At 42.9% G+C, this 10,511-nt stretch overlaps 1 protein-coding gene across 2 annotated transcripts in view; it reads right to left on the bottom strand.

Moving 5' to 3' along the window:
* Nucleotides 1-5,466: 5,466 nt before the first annotated feature.
* The window catches only part of gli1 (GLI family zinc finger 1), a 50,152-nt gene continuing 45,107 nt past the window's right edge, over nucleotides 5,467-10,511 (bottom strand). For both annotated transcript variants that reach the window (XM_023412867.2, XM_087175754.1), the window contains one exon: nucleotides 5,467-10,334. In XM_023412867.2, coding sequence (XP_023268635.1) covers nucleotides 7,759-10,334 — 2,576 coding nt within the window. In that variant the 3' untranslated portion in view covers nucleotides 5,467-7,758. The remainder of the gene's footprint in view (nucleotides 10,335-10,511) is intronic.

Below are 10,511 nucleotides of genomic sequence, written 5' to 3'. Positions count from 1 at the left end.
GACCCGCACACTCAGCCTGTGAACATGTTAAAACATCCGTTATACTTTGACAATGTATTCCCCCGAATTCGCTGCACTGCACCTCCTCTTCAGAGAGGGAATCCCAGGATCGTCGATGTCCCAGCATGTGCTTGTTTCCTTCATGTAAACGTGGGAATTCACGGCATTAACTTTTCTCCACCATATCATCCAAAGCCGATTAACGACATGTATGAAAAGAAGTAATTTCTTCTGGGTAATTTAGTTAGGTTACTGTTCAGAATATGTTCAGAAGAAACTATGAGAGCGATTGGGGGACTTTATGGACTTCATGTGGGACTTTCCTCATCACGTTTGATGCTGCAACTGATCAGAAAATTTCATTCCTCTCTATCTTATCTTTATCCTCCCACAGCCCGAGATGTGAGCTTCTAAATCTTCTTAATCTACAGGCTGTTGACGAGATGCAAATTGGGCTCATCACGCTACGTTTTCACCACGAGGTGAAGATTCTACTAACTGCAGGTTAATGGGAACAGGTATGTGCGCACCCCACCCCCCTCCCCCCCTCGACCCCTCCTCCTCCTCCACTCAGTGGTTTATGGCTCGACTGTTATGCACGTCGCACCTGCGCTCAAGTACCCTGGAGTGGACCCCGTCCTGCGCCCCATTCACCCCTGGATGGCTGTAGGAAGTGGTGCATTGACGGTCCTTTGTGTTGCAACCTGGACCTTAATCTGTTTTGCAACTGAAAAAAACATCCGAAATAAACTCTAACGCAGCGTTCAGGACCCCCACCTTGGCTTTCTAGTGCCCCACCACCACCACCTCTTAGTAAGTCTGTGAGGTAATAAAAGCGAGTGGGGTAGCTTTTCGCGACGCATAATGTGTCCTGCCAAACAACGGAGTAAACAAAACTGGCACAGTGAAGGAGATTAGAGAAATTAAAAAAAAAAAAAGTAGGTTAAATTCCAATAATTATACAGCATTATCACATGTATAAGCCTATTATAACACTGCCATATGAGATTTGTAGCCCATATAAAAAAAGTCACAACTGACTAGACAGAGGCATTATTGAAGTGAGGCATAGCCTATATTTTTAAAATAATAATTTAATGATAAGCCATTTTGGTAGAAATCCTCATAATCTACCATAATCATACTTAATTATGAACATATTACACTTTCTACGAAGCTAACAATGATAAAAAAAAAAATTCCACCTTATTACTCTTTCAACTCTACATGAGCCCAAGGTCACATTTTACATAAGACCCTTTCCCTATCAGCTCACAGTTAAAAAAAAAAACAAACTACATCCCCCTTCATTCCTTCACCCATCTCGACTGCTGGGGGTTTGTCTCTTAATGGATTCTGGAAGAGAAAGCATCCTGAAGGTGGGGAGGGAGCGGAGGGCCGAAGAAAGAGAGGGACAGAAGGGTCATCACCGCCCTTTGTCGTGGAATGGGTGGAAGAGAGGGAGGAGAAAAGCGAGGGAGGTGAGGAGGGGGCAATAAACTTTGCTACAGATGAGGGTCACAAAGGTGCAGAGGTGCTTCAGAGGTCCTGGGAGCTGTTTTTTTTTTTTTTTTTTAAAGTTATGTAAAGTTGTATTTGAAATGAAGTCGATATGTTTTTCATTCATATCCACTGATTTCAATCAAATTGTACATTTCTGAAGGAGGCCCGATTTGTTTACATGTGCAGATGGACAAATTGCAGCTTGTTACATGGTACCTAAAGTTTAGAGCTGTAGGTTTTATTGTTTTTTCGACTTTAATAAAAAGTGCCATGCTGCGTTTTCTTTGATATGTTTAACCAGTCAAAGATACAATAAATCAACCATTCACGGTACAGCCCTCTTCATTAGTTTGAAATATGAACCTACTGCACCTACTCATGTGATTGCAGATGGACTAAGGTTGGAGTATTGAATGTTTGTGCACATTCTTGTTTTGGCTCAGTAGTTGCAGTGTATCAAGGACACAGCAATGCTGTGTCGGTAAAGTTTGAGTTTTCTGTTGTCTTGTTGAAACAACTGCTTGCTCTCTCTCTCTCTCTCATACACACACACACACACACACACACGGAGGAGCATGGAGGAAGCAGTCCCACTGGGGTTTTGTCCCCGTCTGTGGTCTATGGGTTCAAAGCATCTTGCATGGGGAGGAGAGCCCTTAAACAGCATATTAAGCAGGAGTTAATTATATGCCAACCTAAGTGACAAAGGAAAAGAAAAGGCTCCTTCTGAATGGCAAGACAAGAAAAGAGAAAAGTCATTATGCTGCCCACTTCTTTGCATTTGAAAAACTCAGTTCTTATTTTGGCACTTCCATTTGTAACTCTACAGAAGAGTGGAGATCACGTTGTGGAGAGTCGACAACACTATCATCGCATCAGTGCTATTTACCTTTTTTTAATATATGTATTAGAGTCGAACACAAACCTGTTCAAGAAAATAATTTAGAAAAACATGCACACACACACACACACACACACACACACACACACACACACACACACACACACACACACACACTCACTCTCTAATTCTGTGATAGAGAAACTATGGCAGTTTTGCATTACAATCACTTTGGCCTGAGGCAGGAGACAAAACAAAGTTTCCAAAAGGTCCAAAGTGTTTAAGGAAAACAATCAGTGAAGGTCACTGTGATTTACCTCTGACATTTATATCATTGTGTCGAATAAGGAGTTAAGTTAGAATCTAAACATTAAACAAATAAAGGGAAGCCTATTCAATATCTTCAACAACAATTTCCTCTACAGAGCATAGCACCGATCTCTTTTAGCTTGTGCACCTCATCGCAAGGGTGACAGTTAAATGTTGACTTTTGATGTGTGAATACCTCAAGTTGTTTTGTTGGCTGTGACAGTCGTTGTTTTGTGCACAAATATTTCCACAAATGTGTGTATTCAACACGTTGCCATAAAATTCTGAACTGAAAAGCGGGATTCGTCTTCTTTGATCCCCTCTGAGCTGCCCTTCCTTCAAAAAAAAAAAAAAAAAAAATCTATTCGATCCTGTTGTGGGGAGATTCAGCTATTGTTTCAGATCAGAAATGATGGACACGCCAGATTACAAATCAGTAGTCCGTCAGGAGAACTTCCCCTTGCCTCGGAGCAAATGAGTCAACTTTAACATCACTGCCAGGCTGTAGTGGCTGCCGTGAGTCTACTGTGCCATGCCACAACACCACAATGCCAATATCGTCTAAGCACACTGGGGCCCCTGAAGCAATATGAGCCAACACTGTAAAAAGTAATGGTAGTGGTGGTGTTTTAAAAGGTTACTGTAAATCAGCTTTCACCAAACACAGCAGATTAAATGAAAGTGATAACACATGACAAGGTGTTTTACAAAATTGCGAACAAAAAAGAAAAAAGAAAAAAAAGAAACAGACAGGGCGGAGAAGTCTGTTATTAGAATATTCTGATGCGGGTAGTGTAATATTTGAGTGTATTGCCACTTTCCATGGGTGTGGGTTTGGGTTCAAATCCTCATGAAGTTTTAAAAAGTTTGCTTGTAGACAGTTTAACTTATAGTCTTTTGAAAATGGGAATCAACTAGTTTACCTACCTAGTAAAGCTGCACATGGCAGAAGTACTGTAGCTATTGTTGCTATGGTTACAGACAATTCTAGGCTACAGCTTGCGCAGTTCTTGAAATGAAAAGTTACGTTCACCATGTCTGTCTTAAAACAATAGGAGCACATATGACCACTGGAAAAAGGTTTTGCTTTATTAAATCATTCATTCTGTTCATATTGACCATAAAAAGAACTCTTTTTCAGGCACTTTCAATGCAAGGGATGGCCAAAAATATATTGCAAAGTTTAAATGAAGTTATTATTAGGCTTCAGCAGTCATAGGCCTATAAGTAGTGTAGTTAATAAAATCAAGTGGGTGTCCTCCAAAGTTAAAATCCCCTGTTTGTGTTTCTCTGTTAAGCTTTAACTTTGTGAAGGGATAAAAATAACTTTGTACGACTGTAACTTGGGAAGATCCCCACTTGATTTGTTTAACTTGAATGGCTGAATCCCTATATTATCTTAAGTAAGTTTTCAATATATTTTTACATGGAAGGAAGGAGGAAAGATTTTGTTCCCCATAAACCCACATTTTGAAAAGTATTAACTGGAGGAATAATTATAGCAAGAAAAAGTTGTTTCAATGATCTTACGGGCACCTGAATATTTTTTTGAGACAGACTTGAACAATTATGAAACTATAACTTCAATATTTCCAGTAGTCATGGTCTAATTACTCATTGTTAATTATAATTATTTCTAATTAGGATATCAGTTTTACTTTGTAGCTGTGTAGTTTAAGTAAGTGAACAGCAGCGGTTCTCAAGCTGGCAGAAGGATACGTCATGCATGCCAAGATAAATCTGAGGGGTGTTTAAAGGGATGAGAAGGAAAAAAATACCCCTGTTACACAAAATTATGTTTATTTCTTCTGCCTTTTCTCTAATTCTGCTTCAATCTGCGGGAAAAATCACTCGTTGGTTGCACAGCTCATAACTCACTTCCACACCACCATATCCTGTGATGTGGGGTCACAAATAGACATGACTTCACTTTAAGGAGTCACAAGCCCAAAAGATTGAGAACCGCTGGTATACAGTGTCATATGACACAGTATCATGGGTATGAACTTTTTAACTCCCATTTCTTCTCCCAGTTTTCCCATCAGCCTCTCACAGATGTCTTTTAGAGAATATATGTGATGTTGATAATATTTTACAAGCAGCAGTTTTTCTTTCTTACAGCATTCAGCAGCCCACACTGCCAGTGCCCATCGACCACAAAGAGCCTGTCCAGGCACTGATGTCATAAACATTAGCCATTTTTAACGCTCATCCACTTATTTATTATAGCAGCCTAGCAGATCACTGTGGCGCATAAAAGGCTGCCATGACAGGCAGGCTTAAATCATATTCATAACAAGGGGTTTTCCAATCAGCCTGTGGGAACAATTATGTCAGATTAATATCCTCTGTTTGGCCACTTGGTTAGACTTTTAGAAATGATTGGGTGGATTCTGCTGGATCACAATTATGCAAAGCAGATAGTACAGCTGGGCTATCTAGGAAGTTCTGCATTCAAGTTATGCTATGGGCCTTCATTTGAAGTGAATGAAATACTGTCTGCCTTCTGTGCTTGTTCTCAGGCGGTACTGCACTCTATTGGAGGAAAGGAGTCACTGCATTAATCCACAAGGCACGAAAGCAAATGTCATCCAGCAGAGCGAGCATTCATTATACCCATATTATAAAGGGACACTTGTTTTATGGATATTTGACTCCTCATCCTACAATTACAATCACAACACATGAGCTAAAACCCTGTCTCCTTAAAATTTTAAATGTGTAGATATGGCCTGTTACAACAATCTGAGTACTGCTGTAAGGAAACACAAAGCCACACCACAACACACAAAAAGAAAAATGTTTGACAAACATTCTGCATCCATCCCAAACTGAACATGTTTATTCATAAACTGGTAAAATATAGCACATTTGTATAAAAATGTAGAAAATTGTACACAAAATATAACACTTGGCTTTTGTCTATTATAGTTAATGCTACTATTATAGCTTTCTGTTGCTAAAGGTGATATTCTTTTGCCAGCAAAAAAGTCCGAATGAAGGATGACAGTTATAAAAAAAAACAAAAAACAAAAAAACACACAGACACATATAGAAGGCAACATCCATAAAGTTCATTAATATAAAAAGATAATTTTATACAAAACATCTCATACATTCTAAAGAACAGCACTATCAGTCAATGTTGCTTATTGCTAGTGTTAGTGTTGTGTTAAAATAGACTATTTGTGCATCTTTTTCTCAGTCGTTTTAAGGTGTCTTTGGTACGTCGTACACTTTTTCCAAAATGAATGAATGTTCATTCCTGCTAATGCTTAGTAACACTTTGAAGTGACGCTACTAGTAAATTCTGAAAAGTCACATAAAATGCTTCAGCAACACTTTCATGTGGCCTTATTGAGTCTAGCGGTGCTCAGATGTGTTCTTCAATGACTATTTCAAAATACTGTGACAATTCTTTACTTTTATCAAAATGAGGTTCATGTGAATAGTCATAAGAGACAGAGACCTTTCCACACAGTGCTGTAGTCAGTGCAAAGCCACAGTGTAAAATTAGTTCTCCTGCCAAGAGCTGCAGCCTTCTTTCACATGATGCAGCTCAACAGTCGCACAAAAAGTACCTCAATGTACCTCAATGTACCTATACAATATGTATTTTACTACAGTGGTAGCAAGTGATAAAATTCCTGCTTCTTGATCCCCTATCCTGAATTAGTAATGCAGATTTTTCCAAATAACTCCTCTTTGGGATAAGAGAGAAAGTGCAGCAGCACTATACTATGAATGTACCTCCATTTCTCAAATATAGACAACTATTACTGATCTGTTTACAAATACAAAGCAGCTGATTCGGGTTTAATTAAAATAGCCGTCATCCTCAGCTGAGTCATGTACGAGTCATAGGTCTGGTTAATGTTGAGCGAATGCAGTATGTATGAATATATCAGACATATTGTAATGTGGAGGGGATTGCTGCACATATTATATTTGAGCTTTACTTGTAACCCCTTATGTATGTACCTTAGAAAAGAGCAAGGCACTTTCTGTTTTGCAGTTATAAACACCACTGAAAAATGTACACAGCTGCTTCAGGAACACTTACAGTAAACATGTGGAGTGCAAACTCTCTGTCTGGAAAGGCAATTACAACATAATTTGAACAGCAAAGATTCAAAATTCAAAGTCCTGAGTGTCTGTGTGTAGGCTATGTGTGCATCTGTGTCTGCATTTGCACATGTGTGGGAATACTATGTGTGTGTCTGTGTGTGCATTTGTGGGAATACTGATATGCCACTGGTACAGATTGCGATGTTCATGACAAGGAAGAAATCCCTAGCAATACAGATTAATATTTAGTAGCACCAAGAAATTATTTCTCAAAGACTAAAAGCGTATCTTTCTCATCCTTTCAAAACAACCATCTTACTAACTCCCATCTGAACACTGGCCTTCACAATCCAAGCAGTCGATCACGAGACAGGGGATGTCTCATTGTCATATACACAACATATATAAATGTATATAAAACTTATTTACATGTAGGCCTATCCTTCTCTGGTCTACTGTTGCCACAGCCCTGTGACTGGAATGCCTGTTTGGAAAAAGTTCCTTATCAGTTTCATATCAGGCATTTAACTCTGTGTCTCGGGCACAGAAAACTACCAAGTACCAAGGCAGTGAAGGAAGAATACAGCAAGGGAGATTGATCAGGCACCTTTGGTTTTAAGGTTTACGGCGAGGATTTTTACAATTTTGAAACCTGTGATGGGACCACATTAGTAGCTTCGTCTCAACTTGCAACCAGAACGCATTACAACATGACGTTATTCCTGTTAAATGCGTATCCAGTAGCAACAGACCCCTTGCCAGTTGAGGGTCCTGGCTTGAACAAGGGTTAATGTGTCAGGTTTATGTATAAAGGCTTATGGGGATGTATAAAACAGCCCAGAGTAATGATCCATTACAGAAATGTTCCATTCAAAAGTTTGTCTGTCTTACCCTAACTGACCTTTCTTGCAATCTACAAGAGAAAATCACTATAAGCAACAGGAGTTAAGCATTTTAAACCCCAGGCTGGTTACATAAAGACCTTGCCAAAGGCTAAAATTGATTGATAGTCTGAATATATGCCTAAGAGTTGTCTTCTAAGACAATGTGTTCAGGTATTTATTCTCCCCAGCCAGCGAGGTAAGCATGGATGTCATGTCACCAACAGCCATGTTGGACAGGCCAGAGCCTGCAGCTAGGCTGACAGAAGTCTGAGGGGTGGTGAGGCGGGATGATGCCTGGGAGGAGGATCCCGGCTGACCCTGGAGGGGATTGTTGACTGGGCTGAATGAGGAAGACTCGGCATCATCAATGATGGAGGTGAAGTCTATGCGAGCATTGTCCAGGTCCAGGTTTTCTAAGGCATTGGATATGGGGCCCGACTCAGGATAGGGAGCCATGGGGGCAGACTTAGTGCCACCTGTTGGATCCAGGTTGGACGTCATACTATGCTGCTGATTGATACAAGGCCCATTCTGGGGGTCCATGTGTTTCTCCATATCCATGTTGATCTGACCAGAGTAGTACATGTTGTTGTTATTGGAAGGAGAGAACATTTCATTTTGTTGGTGCTGTGGATGCTGGACTGGGGGCAGTCTGACCCCTCGTCTGGGGCTGGTATTAGAGTGGACAGGGCTGAGATGGGGTGGGCTGCCCAGGTAGCCTCCTCCTACCTGTGACAGGCTGTTCTGACGGCTGAGAGGTTTCCGGCCCTGAGGAGGCCTGGGCACCACCATCTCCTGGCCATAGCATGAACCTGGGAGACCTGTCAGCTGCTGGTCTTTAGGTGTCACCGAACTGGGCCCTCGGCTGTGGTCCGGAGGGCTCATGACCAGGTTCTGGTTGGGATAGGAAGGATAGGGTTGGTTGGAATAAAGATTCTGGTTTTGGTGCTGTGGACTGTGCTGCATCATTGCTGTCTGGCCGCTCATATCCATATTGTCAGGAATAGAAGTAGGTTTTATTCCACCCTGCTGTTGCTGTTGTTGCTGCTGCTGTTCTTGTTGCTGCTCCCACATGAGTGCTTGCTGGGACTGTACATAGTTCCTGACCATCATTTCCTTCACCTGCATCATGGGGGTCTCTGACCTTTGCCCATCTGAAAGAGCAGACCCGGCGCAACCTAAACTCAAGCCACCTCCACTGGGGTAAGACTTTTGGTTCTGCCCTTGAAAGTCACAACTGGGATTGTTAGAGTTCCTCATCATAACCTGGCCTGTCTGCTGCGGGTAACCCTGAGTCTGCTGAAGGAGCATCCGCTGCTGTTGGAGCTTAGCACTTTGACAGGCGTCTCTGCCTCCCATCCCAGGGTGGAACTGCTGCTCAGGCTTGATGGTGAGTTTGTGGGTTCCATCAGGACCGTTATAGAGGCCAGTCTGATTGTTGAAGTGGGCCTGTGACTGTTGAGGCTGCAGGGTGGGATCTGAATACTGCATTCCTCGCTGGTTCTGGAGAGCATGGCTGGAAGTTTGGACTTGGCTGTGGGCGTCACTCCAAGGGCCTCCAGCGTCACCACCCTGGCTTATGCTGGGATAATGGGGACCTGAGGGACTGAGCTGGCAGGTGCTCATACTGTACTCAGCCTGCTGGAGAAGTGTATTGGACATGCCCTCTGGGTGAATAGGCCTGGCTTGGCCCATTGGATTTCCACCAGCTCTGGAAATAACCTCCCCTCCCTGGTTCTGGAAGTGCCCCTGCATGTAACCCTGTTCTGGACAGCCCATAGAGTCATGGCTTGGGGACAGCTGGTTTGAAAGAGGACCTCCACCGCCAAGAGTTTGATGCTGTTGCTGATATCCCATAAAGCTTCTTTCTCCTGGGGGCATCATCATGGAACGATCCCTAGCATCAACAGGGGCAAGGTGGGGCTCCATACTCATAGCCTCCAGCATTACATTCTCTGTGATGCTGGGCGGCCGAGGGGAGTACATGTGGCGTGCAAGACTGGTGTCAGAGCCACGGTGTTGCAGTGCATTCCTTCGGCTCATCATGGCTACATTATTAAGGCTATTGAAGCGCTTCGGGAGAGCTTGTGTTTCTGCTGCTGACCGCACCGGGTCACTGGCTCGCCTGATGTTGTTGCCTGGAGCCTGGTGAGGGTAGATAACACCAGTGCCGTACTCAGTGTTGGCACTGTGCCTACGTGGGCCAGCTTGTTGAAGGAAAGGAGGCAGAGGCTGCCCCTGGTACTCACTCAAAATACCTCTTCTGCTCGGAGGTCCTGGCTGCTCCATATTGGGTAAAGGAGTAGGTGGCGGTCCACCAGTTGCTGCAGCGTATTTGGCCTTTAGACTGTATTGCTGGGCGGGTGTTAAATTAGGAAGACCTGGCAGTCCCCCTCCTCCAGGACATGGAGCTCCTCTGCGATTGGTCTCAGGAGAGAGGGGGTCTCCCCCACTCTGCTCTGGGCCGAGGACGTGACATCCTCCCCCTGCTGTTCCTCCCATTTGTGAGACCTCACTGGAGCGCCGACTGGACAGGTAAGGAGACACCATGGAGGAGCGACGGCTGACTGTATACGCAGAGCTTAGGCTGCTGGTGCCGCTTCCTCTCCTGTCATTAGTAGAGCAGCCAATCGAAGTTCCACCTCCTAACTCATGGTTAGACAGCTCCATAACACGTCGATTTGAGAGGAGTGGAGAGGGTGCACACATTCCCATATTCTCCCCTGTACCTGAAAATGTACATCCAACAGGTTAGAGATATATATTTATCAATACAGACCAAGAATGTTTATTTTTATTTCATTTGATTTTGGAAGAATTAAAACATCACACTGAAACAATCCTTGCACCCTCTGTCAGTCATACGTCTGTTATGTTGTAACATCCTTCAGCCCAGTAGAAAAATT

The sequence above is a fragment of the Seriola lalandi genome, unplaced genomic scaffold, assembly GCF_002814215.2.
Source record: "Seriola lalandi dorsalis isolate HSWRI2012SDOR001 ecotype SW California unplaced genomic scaffold, Sedor1 jcf7180002054488, whole genome shotgun sequence".
NCBI lineage: Eukaryota > Metazoa > Chordata > Actinopteri > Carangiformes > Carangidae > Seriola > Seriola lalandi.
Note: the sequence above shows the minus strand (reverse complement) of the source record. Positions and strands in the feature narration are given on the sequence as shown.